This window comes from Oncorhynchus clarkii, chromosome 2 (assembly GCF_045791955.1).
Source record: "Oncorhynchus clarkii lewisi isolate Uvic-CL-2024 chromosome 2, UVic_Ocla_1.0, whole genome shotgun sequence".
NCBI classification, from domain to species: Eukaryota; Metazoa; Chordata; class Actinopteri; order Salmoniformes; family Salmonidae; genus Oncorhynchus; species Oncorhynchus clarkii.
The window spans coordinates 27,210,856-27,228,774 of record NC_092148.1 but is presented as its reverse complement, the minus strand read 5'-3'; the positions used below and the strand labels follow the sequence as shown (position 1 = coordinate 27,228,774).

Below are 17,919 nucleotides of genomic sequence, written 5' to 3'. Positions count from 1 at the left end.
CTATTATTCATCTTATTATGGGAAAAGTTCAGGAAAATAATAGTAACCATGTAATAAACAAACAGGGATAACAGTTTTGTTTGTTTGTTTCTGTATTTGTTTGTACACTAAGAATAGCTTACGGGTCGAGTAGGCTACTCAGGACTGACGTAGATCAATAGCCAAAATGGCATGGGAGTTAATCTATTGTGCTCTCTCAGATAGCATTCCAGGGATGCGCGGTTTATATCGGCCTATTTTAACAATTTCACACATGGTCCTCCTGTAGCCTATATAATGTCCATTCGCATAGTATCTCGAATATGTATAGCCTATGCGCGCCTCTGTGTATGTGCATGTGTGTTATTCAGTAATAAATGCAGAACCGCCTCACTCTAATCAAGCTGATTAAAAATTCCTGCGCGCACAGCCGGAAATCGCACCATCCTCTGTTTTCTTTCCACTTTTTACTTTATTTTAGGTTCTCCACTCCGCCAGGACATCGGCTGTCGCGGGTGGCTGCCTTCAACACTCGACATGCGGGTTAAATCGTCTTGTTTTGGGGGTATTTTCTTTTGAAATGAGGAGGAGAAAGGGAAAGCACAGGCAGCACCAGCAAGGGGAGTGATGAGTCAATACAACTCATAATTTAATGGGGACACAGAGGGGGAAAGCGAGAAAGAAAGAAGAGCTCCCGTCCGGACGTTAATCAAACCAGCAGAAAGAACACATATCGCAAGCAGATGTTATGCATCCATAGCAAGCCTTAACTCGACATTGGAAAGTAAATCGCACTTTTTAACATGGGTGTGCATATCGTTGCGCCATCGTCTCTACATGAGATAGCAGATCATTGTCGAATTTTTTTTTCTAGAGAAGCCGAATTGATTTAATACACGTTATTTTTGTATGCGTTTATACATCAGGATTGTTCGCGACTGGTAGAAATAACAGATTTCAGCACCGCTTACCACTATCCGATGTTCTATTCACGAACGACTGACTGATAATCGTGGTGGATACGTTGTGTTAACTCGTTGCACTTGTAACGGATGGACTATGCCCGAGACAGTTAGCCAGTTTATTGTATCAGGTGTTATTTTCCTCCGCTACTTCTAATAAGACGTAAGAATGACTATTTTTCCAGTGAGCAAATAATTCGATTTATTTAGGCTATACTGTACATACTTAATTCCTTACCAATGTTATCGTATCCCAGTCTGTCTCGACGTCTTCTTTTATATAGATTTGGGTTGCTCTTTTGTATATCAACCTTTCATCTCTCAAAAGAAGAACACATTTCTGTAGAGGACCTATCATTTAAAACTAGAAAGCATCCGACATTGAAGTTGTCTTTCCCTTGACAAAACTTGAAGAAGGCATCGTTCACCAAGACTGCATTATATGCTTTCGAGTTTTGACGTGCTGAGTTTCAGGTTGGTTTGTCCTAAATGTAACTTAACTTGTGTTTTGCACTCTTGCTTGTCTTTTTTAAAGGTCATTCAGAAATCCTGCCCTGGACTACCACCATATCCGGGTCTGGATTCTGTTGCCCCCCCTATTTAAATAATTAGTTGCTTCATTGCATATCATGAATGAGATAGTTCATGATCATTTGTGTGCTGGTGGGAAGGTGGGGATACAATATTTTGACCTGTTCAGTTTTTGTTTAAATATTTAAAAAACCTTTCTATTGCACAATGTAAACACTGTATAATAACCCATCTGAATTTAGCCTTATTTTTTTACCAAAAAGAATGAAACACCATTAACAGATAATTATTCAAATGTTGCTAAAGAAAATGATGTGTATTAGGTGTTTAACCATGTCATTCAGTTGTGGAGAGCCTGTCAAGATGTTGATTGTGTGCTTCCTGCAGTCAGTGGCTGTGTATGTGGGCGGCAGGTAGCCTAGTGGTTAGTAACCGAAAACCTACTGGTTTGGCCAGTAACCGAAAGGTTGCTTGATCGAATCCCCGAGCTGACAAGGTAAAAATCTGGCGTTTTGCCCCAAACTGTTCCCTGGTAGGCTGTCATTGTAATTAAGAATTTGTTCTTAACCTGACTTGCCTAGTTAAATAAAAAAAAATGTGTTTACACTTATCAAATGCAACTGGCATGTCAGGCTTTGCTTTATCCATTATTTTTTCTGATTCCACTTTTCATTTCTGATACGCTCAAAGGTATAAAACGTCAGCATCTTTTCAATGGTACTGCTTTCATTCAGTTTTACCTCACATTTTGTAATGTCTTCTCTGAAATTGAAAGAGCAATTTAAAGAGACATCCCACACAATTCTTCTTCCTTATATCATGTCCTGTTTAAGCACATGTGATACCACTTGTGGGTCTTTTGCCTTTTTATGCTTTTTTCCCAAAAGCCTGTCTGGTAATTTTTTGTTTTTTGGAGTGCTGAAAGTGACTCAAGATGAATATGCTAGCTCTACTCTCTCAGCCTTCACTTCACTGTTGCAAGGCTTGTGGGCTTGTGGGCTTGTGCTGTGAACTGCAGTAATCATCGGAGTGGAATCTCTCTGCAAATTAATGTGTTTGAAAAAAATGGTCTTGTTTGCCCACCATATGGGAATCCGTAGTGGGACAGACATAAATAATACGTGCTCTGAAAAATGGGAACATTACGATGGCACGAAACATTGTGAGTGCCAAGTAATGAAAGCACAGAATTGGCAGTTATTGTTGTAACTGTTGTGTTTTTGTTATGTGCTTTTTTCCCACAGATAGATGTTCATGTTGACAAGTTATCACCCTCTTTGTTGTAACATTTTCAATGTCAAAACAATCAACCCTAAAAATATTATTTGGCATACTTCATATCATGCAATTGAATATGATGTGCTTACTGTGTGAAGGCCTTACATGTCCATGAAACCCCCTAATGTTCTGCCAGCTAGTGAACACCCAGACTGTCCCTGTCTTATCTCCTCCCAGGTGATAGTGAGCAGAGGTGCTGAGAATGATGGACCATCTCAGCGAGGCGTGCCTGGGGAAGGAGAACTGTGACCTGGTCAACAGCATGGGCGACCGCGACTCCAAGGCCCCCCCAGCCAAGCTGGCCCGGCTGGAACAGAACGGCAGCCCCGTGGGCAGGGCCCGCCTGGGCAGCACGGGGGCCAAGCTGGCCGGGGTACCCTACAAACCCTCGGGACACCTCCTCAAGAACTGCCACAAGAGGGGTGAGTGACACTGGACAAGGTGGTGTGTGTTTGCGTGTGTAGGTGTGTGAGATAGCATAATATAAACCCTCAGACACTTCAAAAGGGCCCTCAGTACAAGTAGGCCCAAATTTTGGCCTGTGTGTGTTTGGCAAGATGGGAGAGAGGTGGAATGTCGTAAGTGTGTGTGTGCTGTCTGTGTTTACAATTGCCATGTTTTCATGGTTCACAAGTGTCATGTTGTCATGGTTTTGTTTCCATCTTCCTGCGCAAACCGATTTAAATTTCCCTTAGTCATCTTAGTGCACACACCCACACTTAGGCCTATTTACAAAGACCTATTTTTTATACCAAGGCCGTTTAAGAATTATTACTGTGTTATTCTGCATAACGCTGCGTCACTGTTTCTCTCCTGTTGTTTATTGAAGAGAATGTCATTTAAGAGCCTTTGCCGCTTAAGGGGCCTTCATTTCGAGATGATGACATAGCTTTTTTATATAACTACTGGCCTGGTCATCACATGAATAATGTTACTATGTTATGAATTTTTGGGGCTAGATATGAGCATTCAGACCTGCAGATTTTCATGAGTTTATTAGCGGTTGGCCGCTATGTCTCGACTGTTTGTTCGGTTGTGTTTTTTGGGGACTTTGGAAGCATAGAATGTTGCGTTGAGTACCTTGATGCGCTGTTGCTCTTAGTTGGTTCCTCTCTCAGTTGTCACAAAACACCACCTGAGAAAGCCCTGCATCATTCTGCCCTCCCGTTTTTCAGAAGGTTCCAGTATATTTTTTGCCTTTTTTCGAGAGGAAATTGTGAAATTTATAGAAGCGTCTGTTGCTGAAGTTTCGCATGGCCACAGTGGGCATTGTTTGAGCTGAATAATATTTACCATGGGCTTTTCTCCGTTCCATGAAAACAAAGGCTGTATTGATCCCCAAATGAACCTACACAGCAGTCTTTATTGTTAGATCTCTATCTATTAACATCAGGGAGAGAAGCAGCATTTCAGCACATTCCCTGGCACCTGCTGGTGATTACCCTGTTTATTGATTGTTTGTCAGAGATGTTTGCATCTTCAGGATGCCGGCCATTAGAAATATGGTTCATTGCAACTGCTCAAACCCCATGAATAATGTGTGGCATATCATCACCACTGAAGGCTATAGAGGAACATTTTAGCCAAAAAAGTTATGATGCTCCGAAACTTAAGTCACCGAATTATCAAAATAAGTTTTTAACCCAAATGGTATAATGTAAAATTTGCACAGTGCACCCCGAACACTCAAGGTCTTTGGACAAGGATTCCTCGTTTTCTACCTAATAGCAGTGCAGTGTTTACACAGACTAGTAAACCTCAGGGCGCACCAGAGTGTTGGGATTTTGAGCGGTGCATCATGGGAAGGTGATATGGGGTTGACAGCAGAGGTAGAAGCAGTCTAATGTGATCTGAGCTCCTTGACAATGAATCAACAGATCTCAGCCAAAAGTGGTTGAAAGCTGAGATAGGCCAAGATTCATCTGAACAGCATTCAATTTATTTAGACTTTAGTTCAAATTGAATAATGATGTCATTAATAATGGCTAAGAACATTGCTTTAATCATGATGTCACTGATCATGATTGAATAACTAAAATCACAGTACCACCACATCTACTACCGCTACCACAACTAGTTCTATCAATGTGAATAAGGCTAATATGGAAATTCTAATAAAAAAAACAATGCAATATTTATCATTGTGCAGTCACTGATAATACGAATGGCACTGGCATTCATTCATTCATGAATAGAGGTAGTCTGACTGTATCAGCTGTGTCTAAATGTAATATTAATCCCCCCATTGAAGGTCACCATTTGTCATGTCTGAGCCCTCGCTGTGTTGTCTGTGTCTCTCCAGGCAACATGCTCCCTGTGTTCTGCGTGGTGGAGCATTACGAGAGCCCCATCGAGTTTGACAGCAAGGAGGAGCACGCCGAGTTTGTGCTGGTCAGGAAAGACATGCTGTTCAACCAGCTCATCGAGATGGCCCTTCTGTCACTGGGCTACTCGCACAGCTCGGCGGCACAGGCGAAAGGTAGGACTGGCACAAGCCCCACTCTATTGATGACCCGCTCACACACACATACACACATGCACGCACATACATACACATACCAACTCAGGCATGCACGCACACACACCCACACACACACAGGCCCGCTCCACGAACTATAGAACTGGCCTTGCTATGATTTGACTTCTCCCACAGCTTACCCCACATACACTCCCCCCCTTCCATCCACACGCACACGCACGCACACACACAAACATACACACACACACACACACACACACACACACACACACACACACACACACACACACACACACACACACACACACACACACACACACTGCCCCCTCCCCCACGCTCCCCACACACACACAACCGCCTTAGCTGTCCAGGCCTCTGATAGTTTCCCAGCTGATCTGAAGGCTCAGTAACGTAGGTTGACATTGATCCCAGACAGGGGATGCAACTAAATGTCTCTCAGGAGTTCTCAGGGCCTCTCTGCTCTGTAAACTTCTAGCTAGAACACTCAGTGGGAGTGAAGGTGGAATCCGTTGCAGCTGACTGCAACTCTAACACACATACCTGGGCGGGGCTTACTGGGAAAAGAGATGTCAATCTTAATGTGGCCTTGCTAGGAAAATACAGAATCAATCAATGATTGTAAATGTTTATCTGTATGCGTCTAACTTTGAGAAACATAACATTCACCATTGATTGTGTTTGTGTTTCTCGTTCCATTGCAGGTCTCATTCAGGTGGGCAAGTGGAACCCGGTCCCACTGTCCTACGTGACGGACGCGCCGGACGCCACCGTGGCAGACATGCTGCAGGACGTGTACCATGTGGTCACGCTGAAAATTCAGCTGCACAGGTCAGTCTCCACACCCTGTTGCCCAATCAACTACCCACCCAATGCAAGTCCAGTGAAGTACCCAACCACATCACCCTCCTGACCCCACCACCCAGCTATGCCAGTCTAGTGTAGCATGCGTACCAACACATAGGCCTACCATTCCTTTCCATGCTTCCACCCTAACTCAAATTAGCATTATAGCCATAGACTTTGCAGCAGCCATAACTGCAAAGACATACCTGGAATCCAGCCATAGACCCTGTAGTCATGGATGGGCTGGACATAGCAATGGTAGCTATCCAGTCCATACAAAAACGGTGCATGGCAGTCAGGTTTGCTCATAGCACCTACTGTAAAACTGTACACACCATTTAAGTTATCTATCATATCTATCCTACCCTGCCTTTCTAAGATCTTCAAAAGCCAAGTTAACAAACTGATCACCGACCATTTTGAATCCCACCGTCCCTTCTCCGCTATGCAATCTGGTTTCTGAGCTGGTCATGGGTGCACCTCAGCCACACTCAAGGTCCTAAACGATATCATAACCGCCATCGATAAGAGACAATACTGTGCAGCTGTATTCATTGACCTGGCCAAGGCTTTCGACTCTGTCATTCACCACATTCTAATCGGCAGACTCAACAGCCTTGGTTTCTCAAATGACTGTCCCGCCTGGTTCACCAACTACTTCTCAGACAGAGTTCAGTGTGTCAAATGGGAGGGCCTGTTGTCCGGACCTCTGGCAGTCTCTATGGGGGTGCCACATGGTTCAATCCTCGGGCCGACTCTTTTCTCTGTATACATCAATGATGTCGCTCTTGCTGCTGGTGATTCTCTGATCCACCTCTACGCAGACAACACCATTCTGTATACTTCTGGCCCTTCTTTGGACACTGTGTTAACCAACCTCCGGACGAGCTTCAATGCCATACAACTCTCCTTCCGTGACCTCCAACTGCTCTTAAATGCAAGTAAAACTAAATGCATGCTCTTCAACCGATCGCTGCCCGCACCTGCCCGCCTGTCCAGCATCACTACTCTGGATGGTTCTGACTTAGAATATGTGGACAACTACAAATACCTAGGTGTCTGGTTACACTGTAAACGCTCCTTCCAGACTCACATTAAGCATCTCCAATCCCAAATTTTATCTAGAATTGGCTTCCTATTTCGCAACAAAGCATCCTTCACTCATGCTGCCAAACATACACTCGTAAAACTGACTATCCTACCGATCCTTGACTTTGGCGATGTCATTTACAAAATAGCCTCCAACACTCTACTCAGCAAATTGGATGCAATCTATCACAGTGCCATCCGTTATGTCACCAAAGACCTATATACTACCCACCACTGCGACCTGTGTGCTCTCGTTGGCTGGCCCTCACTACATATTCGTCGCCAAACCCACTGGCTCCAGGTCATCTATAACTCTTTGATAGGTAAAGCCCGCCTTATCTCAGCTCACTGGTCACCATAGCAGCACCCACCCGTAGCACGCGCTCCAGCAGGTATATTAGACTGGTCACCCCCAAAGCCAATTCCTTCTTCGGCCGCCTTTCCTTCCAGTTTTCTGCTGCCAATGACTGGAATGAACTGCAAAAATCCCTGAAGCTGGAGACTCATATCTCCCTCACTAGCTTTAAGTACCAGCTGTCAGAGTGGCTCACAGATCACTGCACCTGTACATAGCCCATCTGTAAATAGCCCATCCAACTCCTTCATCCCCATACTGTTATTTATTTGATTTATTTTGCTCCTTTGCACCCCAGTATCTCTACTTGCACACTCATCTTCTGCACATCTATAACTCCAGTTTCTGTTTGCTATATTGTAATTATTTTGCCACTATGGCCTATTTATTGCCTTACCTCCCTCATCCAACCTCATTTGCACACACTGTATATAGACTTTTTCTATTGTATTATTGACTGTATGTTTGTTTATTCCATGTGTAACTCTGTGTTGTTGTTTGTGTCGCACTGCTTTGCTTTATCTTGGCCAGGTCGCAGTTGTAAAGGAGAACTTGTTCTCAACTAGCCTACCTGGTTAAATAAAGGTGTTCTCAACTAGCCTACCTGGTTAAATAAAGGTGTTCTCAACTAGCCTACCTGGTTAAATAAAGGTGAAATAAATACAAAAATGTAATACGTTGACCACAGTCAGTAGCCACACCAACAAGATCTCATAGTTTCCCTTCGAAATTCAACATATTATGGATGAATGTCTATTTTTTACGCTTTTATTACGTGTGGTCACAGGGTTAATTCCACATGGTTACAGGGTTAAAACAGAAACAACTCAAAGGTTAACAGTTTGGGCATTAATAGTTAAGATTAGGGCTATGGTTTGGGGAAGGCTTAACCTTTCACCCCAGTGGGCTAAATCAGGGTCACAGAGAGTGTTTCTTGGTAGTGTTAAACAAATCTACTTTAAGTTTGCATCCCAATATTACACTTCATAAACATCACAGAAGACGGAAATATACCAAAACCGTTTGACATAGAAACACAGATTTTTGGCGTAAAAAGAAAAGGTATGTTTATTTATGATGAAATTATGAAAAATATTTATAACATTCCACTTATAAGGCCGCTAGTTCATTTGACTGCAGGAAAAGGCTACAACTAAATAATAAAAAAACATGCAATATTACCATCAGGTATCATCAGTATTCACAGTGTTCTCCAAGCTTGCTAGAGCATTGTGAACTGCAGTAGCACAGTGGTCTCACTCTGATCATCATCAGTTCTCGCCCACTGCTGGGCAAAATGTTGATCTTTTTGCTGGTGTGAGAGCCGAGGAAGGCATATATCGACATTCTCCGGACGTTTTCAAACATCCAAAATCGCCGCCTATTTCTAATGACCAGTCTGGCCACACAGCCCACACATACTGTTTACAGACCACACAGCAGCCACAGACTACACACACACACACACACACTGAGATTGGTACTGCTGGTGTAGAGGCCTGTGCCAGCTGCACACACTCAGCCCTACCCTCACTAGTTCACTGCTAATGCAACCCTCTGGGGGGCTGTTCACTCACACACACACACGCACACACACTCACATACACACACATACACACACAGGTTGTTCTCCCTCCCTCTCTTTCCTCCCCTCCTCTGCACACACACCAGCCAGGACACAGACGGTTGTGTTTATTTCCAGCAAGCTTGTGTGCCTGCATGGATAGCTGTCTGTCTATCTCCACTCGCCCCCCTCTCTTTTCCTCCCCTCTGTTCCTTTGCTTTCCCCAGAGGCTCTCTTGCTGCTACAGCCGTTTAAGGTGTTCTGGCAAAGCCTCAACCAGAGCCGTTGTGTGTTGTGTGTGTGTGTTTTGTGTGTGTGTGTGTTCGCCCTCTATCTTTGAATCCTCAAACTTCTACCTATCTACCTTCTGTTTATTATATATGCATCACATATATCAAAGTACCTACAACATTTTGATAACCTCGAAGACAATAGCAACCCGTCTCCCCCACCACACACACATAAACTCAATAGACACCCATACCAACTGTGGAGTGTACGGTTCACGTGTTTCTTTTGTCGTTGCCATAATTCAGGAATGCATGCAATGCGAACACGGCCATATGTCCCACACACGTGACGTCTGCGTGGCGCGTGCTTGATCAAATGAAGAGATCCTTATCTGAAGCGAACAGGGCTCTCTCACTGGAGACCTGCTTGTTCACTTTCGAATTCCCCCTCATTAAAATGATCTGGTTTGAAAGGGGGTCCACTTGTCTGTAAATAGAGTACATTCATCCGTATATCGCATAGGCCCATACATTATTTGTCTTTTTATCAAAAATGTGTGTTTTTACGTGCGGCATGTTGTTATTTCCTTTCCCCCCGCTGCAGAAATCTAGCCGGTAACACCTTAAATTGTTTCACCGAGCACATCGAGCCAGGAAGGTAGAAGTAACATGAAATAATAGTCGCCACATGCAGCTGATGTATAATTCATGCATCAATACAGCAGATGTGTTGTATAAAGTAATTAACTAATCAGAACAATCAGGAGAGAGAGAGGGAAGGAGAGAGAGCGAGGAAGAAGGGAGGGAGGGAGGGAGGGAGAGAGAGCAATCTCCAGATGCATCTGCTTGATGCGCCAAATGAAATCTGTCTGTCTTGGAGGGGCGCTTGCAGCAGGAAAGCAAGGCCCTGTGCTCATCTCTCTCTCTCTCTTTCTCTCCCTGTTCTCTCCTGTTCTCTTTTCTCTCCTTCTCTCTATTCCCCCTTCCCCTGTCTCAATCTCCCTGTTCTCTGTCCTCTCCCCCCACTCTCATCCCTTTCTCTCTCTCTCCCCCTCTATCTCTTCTTCCTACCTCCTATCTCGTCTCACAGTTGTCCTAAACTGGAGGACCTGCCGCCAGAGCAGTGGACCCACTCTACAGTAAGAAATGCCCTCAAGGAGTTACTCAAAGACATGAACCAGAGCTCTCTGGCAAAAGAATGTCCCTTATCACAGGTGCTGGAGCCGTCCACAAACCCCCACTATTCCATTTGCCAAAGACTGCCAGTGTCCCTTTTTCAAATGCCCAGAGTTTGATAGAGTGGAACACGATGGAGAATTCCATAGACAATCCAAATCAATACCCATTGTCGTCCATATAGATGCACCCCCCCCCCCCCCCCCCCTCCCTCCTCTTCTTCTCTTCCTCCCTCATTTGCAGAAGCAGTACTGTTGATTGAATGCAGGGTTATTGTTGGGTAAACAATGGACCAACCCAGAATAATCTTGATTCTCCTCTTTATACGTCAGGCTAGAAATATGTCTGTTTTTTTTCTCTGACCGTTATGTAATACATTCACTCTGTATTCAAGTAGCTTGACTCTATAGAATTGCAGCTTTCGTCGTATATCATAGCTCATAACAGAAGCTGTTCTGCAGGAAAGAAACTGCAGTATATCTATCACAGGAGCCGTCTGGGTGTGTGTGTGCTCTTACGATATAGAGTGTGTGTGTGAGCGCTTACGGTATGGAGTGTGTATGTTATGGTGTGCGGTATGGAGTAGACTCTCCCCTCACCGAGGCTGCCGTACGGTCACCCAGAGGCCCGTGGTGTGTTTGTTTGTGTTTAGCCGGGCAGAGCGTGGCGATGATGTAAAGAGTCCCCCGGTGGTGTTCAGGCTGAGCCGTGCCGCCACTCCCTCCCTCTCTGCCCGGTAATCACCCTGTTTACGGTCCGTATGTGAACAACTCTCTCTGATTTTACTCCGTTGTTCAGCCATTGTTATTTACTCATTGTAAGATGTTCTGTGTTGGTAAGAAGGTCTGTTTTACAGGCTACTGGAAATATGAAATGATAGTTGAGATGTGCATTGTTAATCCCAAATATCACATATTATATACTCTAAGCAGCTATCCTTTTACTTGCATTGTAGGGGTTCACAGATGGCCCAACATGAAAATATCTGACACCTGTTACACTGTGGGTTCTGCATTGCTATACCCACAGAGAGGTGTGTTGTTGCTTTTCATAGGTCTCTCTATAAGTCTCATTTGGGCCATTGAGCCCAGTATTAGACCTGCGTGGCTACTCCTGTTTCCTATCTGTATTAAATTCTGGCTCAGAGTCTCTGATGATAGTGCCTGAGGGGGACGTGATGGGCGGCAGGTGAGAAGCCACAGAGGCCGAGGCGCTCCTAAAGCTTCTGGGAAGCCAACAGCGCCCGGGGAGAGGAAAGGGCGTGTTCGGAGGCTTGGATGATTGGCAGCTTTTATAGGATTAGTGTCTCCTTGATATTCAGGAGGGTAATCCTGGGGAGAGAAAGGTTAATAAACAGAGAATTTGGGGGAGAGAATGAACCCTACCTCAGAACAGGGCTCAAAGAGAGAAAGAAAGGGGGGGGGGGGGGATCTTGAAAAAACGGCGCCTTTGTTCTGGGTCTTGTCAAACATTTAGTTCATTCTTTTGTGGTGGGGAGTCATGCTTTGTGTGTTTGGCCTACAAATGCCCTGAAGAGACTCCGACTCCAAGAGAGGGGAGGGGGGCCTGAGAGAAAAGAGACTTTATTCACCACTGTGACTATTGTTATTGTTCCCAGTGGAATATCATTTGACTGTGCTCAGATGGAGTTTGAGTGTAATGCCCCCAGTAGAGGAAAAGTAGATGGGGTCTCACTAAAAAGTTTGACTCCCGTCCACCCCCTTCTCCTCATCACCACCCTCTCTGAGAGTGCCGGCTCAGTGACTGGGAGCGAACTTAACCCCCAGGCTCCTCTGAAACTACGGCAACAAAAGAGGCCCCCCCGCCTCTCTGCCCCCCCCCCCCCCCCAGCAGAGCAGCTGTCCTGTTGCATAGCAGCAAATAACCATCAAATGCCATCTTTGTGAGTCTGGGTTCTGCTCTGAGGCTGCCAGCAGCTGAGGTAGCGGCAGGGTCTATTGGTGTGTATGTGTGCGTGTGTGTGTGTGCAGGCGTGTGGACATGTGTGCGTGTGTGTGGGGAGGGGTGGGGACGCTTAACCCAATTGGTGTGGAATTGACTGTAATTAGTTTTAGATGTTTGGGGGGGGGGGAGAAGCAAGATATCAGCCACAATCAGAGCTAGGGAACAAGAAAAGGGTGAGTGTACGGTGTCTTAGTTAGTTTATGTGTGTGTGTGTGTGTGTGTGTGTGTGTGTGTGTGTGTGCAATATGCTTGCAGGCCATGGCAGGTTTTACCAACGTGTCTTTTTCACGCGTCTCTCTCCCATGACGGAAAGTGGAGTAGATAGTTGGGGCAGATAACGGCCCTGTGCAACTTCCTGGGGACACTGATACGCTCCTGTGCTGTAGATGGCTATCACTTAAAGGGCCCAGGGCAGGCAGACGGCAGCATCCTGGTGCCACACAGTACCCACCACTACCTGTTGATGGCTGCTGGCTGGCAGAGGCTTCGTGGGCACGAGGTGGCGGTGGTTATTTGCACGGCTTGGCAAGTGTGTGTACCGTGTCTGTGCCTGTGTGTGTATGTGTGTGTGTGTGTGTGTGTGTGTGTGTGTGTGTGTGTGTGTGTGTGTGTGTGTGTGTGTGTGTGTGTGCGTGCGTGCGTGCGTGTGTGTGTGTGTTTGTGCCCCAGTGAGAGGTGTGAAGTATGGAGGGAGATGCCTGATTAATGAGGACTGTTTATTAGAACATCTGTGTCGAAGATGAACACAGGAAGTGTGTCTTGGGTGGGCCCTGCTATAGCTGGCTCTGCCTCGCCCAGATACTGTAAATATAGCATGCTACGCCCAAGGAATAGCTCCCATTATGCCACAATACTGACTACACTGTACTCACCAAAATAGTGCATTCATATGGACTTGGTTCGGCTGATATACTGTACTGTATGTGCCATTTTTCTGTTAACACTACTGAAGATGCCAATTGTCAGATCCTCAATAACTCATCCTCAATGATCATTCCGCAATTCACCGGGATTGTAATGTATGCCAGTTGTGTAGAGGTGTTGAGGTCAGGAGTTCAGCATCAGGTCCATAGTGATCCACAGCAGCAGACTCAATCCTCCCTCGTCTTCCATCTCCGGTGAGGAGGAGTGGGAGATGACGCTGCGGCGTTGCTGCCAGCGCCGTGCATTGTTCACTGAAGTGCTGTTGTGCCAGAAGGTTTCCCTCCCGTCCCCAAGTGCTCATATTAAAGATATGATAAAGATGGCATACCTGTAATTTGAAAACAGATGGTTTCATCTTTTGAATATTTATAACAATCAAAACAATTTCTCCTGCTATTCACCCGCAGGCCAGGAAGGTGTTAAAACATTTAATGAAAAGAAAACGGCGCCTTGTTTGCGAGGAATGCGTTCGAGAAATAAATAAGGAAGAGTAGAGTCAATTGTGGAGAAGGCGAGAGGGCACAGATATAAAGCCTTATGTCTCTTGAAGATTTTTTTTAACATATTGTGGAGAGCGAGAGAAAAAATAAAAGATTCATCTGTTTACCTGATTTCCAGATGCTAACTTTTAATAGTCTGTTTGTTATTTTACTTTTTGAAAGCAAACTGCTCTTTACTGTAGTACTGCACCCTGCATATCAACAAGGCTGCTAATTCAGTGAAGCCCTCCCAGAAAGGTTCTCTCAAACTCTCTGGCATTTGCTATAAAGGGACACACCTCTTATATTTCATTTTGATTTGTTTTACATTTGGAAAGACAAGACCAAGATTTGTGCATGACTGATAAAAAAATGGTCTTTGCTAGAATATTGTTGTTTGTGCACCGAAATGTTTTATTCATTTTGACAAGAAAACACAGTATCAGTGCATGTCACACCAGCGTTAATATATGTCCTCGTGCCGCACATTGTGGATCCTGAAGGTTTTCTCTCTCTTTACCAATCTCTCTCTTTCAGAGTATGATCTCCTCCATTGTGAACAGCACTTACTATGCAAATGTGTCGGCGGCGAAGTGTCAGGAATTTGGGCGCTGGTATAAACATTTCAAGAAGACAAAAGATATGATGGGTAAGCAAAATGTCACACTAACACTGTCTTCTCAGACCCTCCAATCACCATTCCAATACGTCTGCCCCATGTTCCCCCCCTCTTCCCGGTACATTAAACACATTTTAATCACATCATCTAATGATGGCTCTTCTCAGATATTTCCCTGTACACTGCTCAGGTGCACAATGTTTTCACCGTTTTTCCCGAATCCATTCAGAGTAATCTATTATTGCTTATCAGATGTAGTTTAGTATTCGGTAATGGCTGTCAAAACCACAGACTAAATTGAGGTCCGCGACCTTTGTTTATGAATACTGTTTCAGTTACCTACAAATGACATGCAGTAAGGATGATTTTCCTGGCCATCATCTGGTTTGAAATCAATCTGTTTTTCCTTGTCAAAGTAGAACAAGGCTGGCTTTGTATTTTAGATAACTCGGTTAGTCCTCCTTGTCCCTGTTTGGAAATTAGGTCACATAATTCAGATACTGTCTATTTTATGTGTTTTGGTTTTGAAATACTATACCAGTCATATTAATAGAGTTTAATATACAGTCATTTAGAGTATTGGTTTCAACCTACTGTGTAGAAATCCAGCTTCCTATACAAGCTAGTGCTCATGTTGATTACATTCAAGATTAGTGGCGGTCGGTGCTGTTTAAGATTAAGGAGGACGATTGATTTTTTATGAGCATGGCATTATTTCTATTACAGCATATTGTATGACTGTCATTCATATTCCATTAACCCAGCTCAATGTAACATCAACGTGATACTTTCATTTTCCCTGTACCCATCATGAGTTTGCTATAACCTAGCCTACGAATAAACGTTTATAACTTGGGGGAACTGGTCGAGAGACAAATGGAAGTAATCAAGATGAAAGACAGTGACACATTCAATACCTTCTTGCACACTCATGCTTGCATCTAGTTGATCTAGGGTGTAATCATTCGTTCAAACAGTTCCAAATGAGAGTTTCTATTGGACAAATTCAGGTAGAAGAAATACATTTCTTCAAATTTGTTCAAATATTTTCTTTCTCTCGTTTTCAGTAAACTACTCACCACATTTTATGCACTACACAGCTAGCGAGCTGTAGCTTAGTACTAGATTCAATCTCTGATATTTTGATTAGGTGGACAACATGTCAGTTAATGCTGCAAGAGCTCTGATAGGTACATCCTCCGGAACTCGTAATAATTACTGTGTAAGTCTATGGAAGGGGATGAGAACCATGAGCCTCCTAAGTTCTGTATTTAAGTCAATGTACCCAGAGGAGGACGGAATCTAGCTGTCCTCTGGCCACACCATGGTGCTTCCCCAGAGAGTGCTGTTGAGGCTACTGTAAACCTTCATTACGAAACAGTGTATTTTAATCAGTTATTTGGTGATGTGACTATATTAGGTAGAGTTTTATCTAAAAAGGATAACTTTTTAAATGTTTCACTATTGACATTTTTATGAAATTCACTGAGTAGGGTGGTCCTCCTCTGAGGAATATTCACTGGTCAAGATATAAGACCAGAATGTTTTCATGGTTTTACAAGTGCACACTGTTCTGATCATATCGTACTCCATTTGTCTGGACACATAACACCACAACATGGACACATAACACCACTGGCTCCTTACCCCATCCTCTTGTGTACACACACATTTTACCTAACAGTCTTTATGGTTTATGGAAGAGTACATAAAGAATGTAGGATCTCAAGTAACAGCGATGTTGAAACTACACATTTAGACAAGTCCTGTGTGTATTTAGAATGTCATATTTATGTGTACTTGGGATATGAGGTGAAGCATAGTGGGTATGAATGCTGTGGCATCCCTTATGTCCACATTAACCCTTTCTTCCCCTGGTCATTTATCATGTAGATTGTATGGGGCATTAAACCTCTCTTTCTCTCTCTTCACCTGTACACTGTGTGTCTTGTCCTCTCTCTGTGTGTGTGTGTGTGTGTGTGTTTGCGGTCGTGCCCACACGTCTGTGCAGGCATGCGCCAACCCTCGCAGCTGGAGGGCTACCTGGGGACGTGTGTCCTCCACGATAGCCCGCGTGGCAACACACTAGGTACGTCACGTGGCCACACACACACACACCGTCTGTGGGCGCACACACTGCACTGTGTCCCTACCCAGTCCCTGCGAAAGCTGGCACCCCTCAGGTGGCTGTTTGTCGCCCGCGGCGACACTCTCAACCTTAATATTCATGAAAGGATGCCTACTATGCGTGCCCATTGAGTGGCAGCAATGGCATAGAGGGCACTGTTGAAAGGGAGCATGTTAGTCTTTCCTTTGTGCTTCAGTGCCACTGTAGTTTCATAAACATACACTTAGTCTACCACATGGGCAGTGTAGTTATCTTGCCTTACATCGAGACACTGTCTGTAATTGAAAATGCGTCTGGTTAAACACATTGAAGAGTCCTGGTCGACAGTCTCTGCTGTCAGAGCTGCCTCTATGGGACCCGGCAAAGTGGTCTCTACTCTGTTGAAGTGTGATAGCAGTTCAGGGCAGTCCCCCTATCCAGCAGAAGAAAGAGTTCCATGGGGTTTGGACCCCCCTTACGCTCTCTCTCTCTCTCTCTCTCTCTCTCTCTCTCTCTCTCTCTCTCTCTCTCTCTATCTTTCTCTCTCTCTCTCTCTCTCTCTGTCTCGCTCTCTCTCTATCTCTCTCTCTCCCCCTCTCTCTCTCTCTCTCTCCCTCTCTCTCTCCCTCGCTCTCTCCCTCGCTCTCTTTCGCTCTCTCCCCCTCTCCATCCCTCTCTCAACCCACATCCCATTCCCATTGTGTGTTTAATCCGGGACTCTTTTGTGGCTGGATTCCACACAAGGACTCCCACATCTGTGGCTGCCTTTTCTCCAGGGCCTGCCGTGCTTTTCTGACACCCCTTTTTATTTTTTATTTTCATGGAAATGCTGTTGTGTGTGTGTGTGTGTGTGTGTGTGTGTGTGTGTGTGTGTGTGTGTGTGTGTGTGTTTGTGAGCGTGCCCCCCAGCAATGTGTGTGAGCACAGAGTAGAGACAAGAGCGAAACATCACAGCCAGGGAATGCCGAGGATTATGGGAGAGATGTAATTATTACCCCCCTTTTTTTCTTAATAATTTGTTTTGACAAATACTGAAAAGAACAGTTTTGGCTGGTTGTTGTGTTTCCTGACAGTTAACAAAACATGCTGCTATACTTGGGATTATTGTGTGCATTTTTGGAACCCTTCCAGGCACTCAATATTTTATCTCTCGCTGAAATATGGAGTTTGTGGAAGATTTTCTCTTCCTAACACCAATTTGTGCTTCTCAGAAATATGATTTATATGATTCAATATGGTTTTTGGCCCCATGTTGGCAGTTGCACACATCTAGGTGTAAATGGTATGGATTATTTAAGAGACACTATTCTGAGTTCAG

At 44.6% G+C, this 17,919-nt stretch overlaps 1 protein-coding gene across 7 annotated transcripts in view; it reads left to right on the top strand.

Annotated features, from left to right (window-relative positions):
* The window catches only part of LOC139365610 (DNA-binding protein SATB1-like), a 55,693-nt gene that overhangs the window by 9,663 nt on the left and 28,111 nt on the right, over positions 1-17,919 (top strand). For 3 of the 7 annotated variants that reach the window (XM_071102825.1, XM_071102826.1, XM_071102823.1), the window contains exons 2-7: positions 2,928-3,172; positions 5,053-5,229; positions 5,952-6,078; positions 10,422-10,545; positions 14,413-14,524; positions 16,506-16,583. In XM_071102825.1, coding sequence (XP_070958926.1) covers positions 2,953-3,172; positions 5,053-5,229; positions 5,952-6,078; positions 10,422-10,545; positions 14,413-14,524; positions 16,506-16,583 — 838 coding nt within the window. In that variant the 5' untranslated portion in view covers positions 2,928-2,952. Of the gene's footprint in view, positions 1-450; positions 1,416-2,927; positions 3,173-5,052; positions 5,230-5,951; positions 6,079-10,421; positions 10,546-14,412; positions 14,525-16,505; positions 16,584-17,919 lie in introns of those variants that run through there. The other 4 variants (XM_071102824.1, XM_071102827.1, XM_071102829.1 and 1 more) reach the window with 4 other exon arrangements.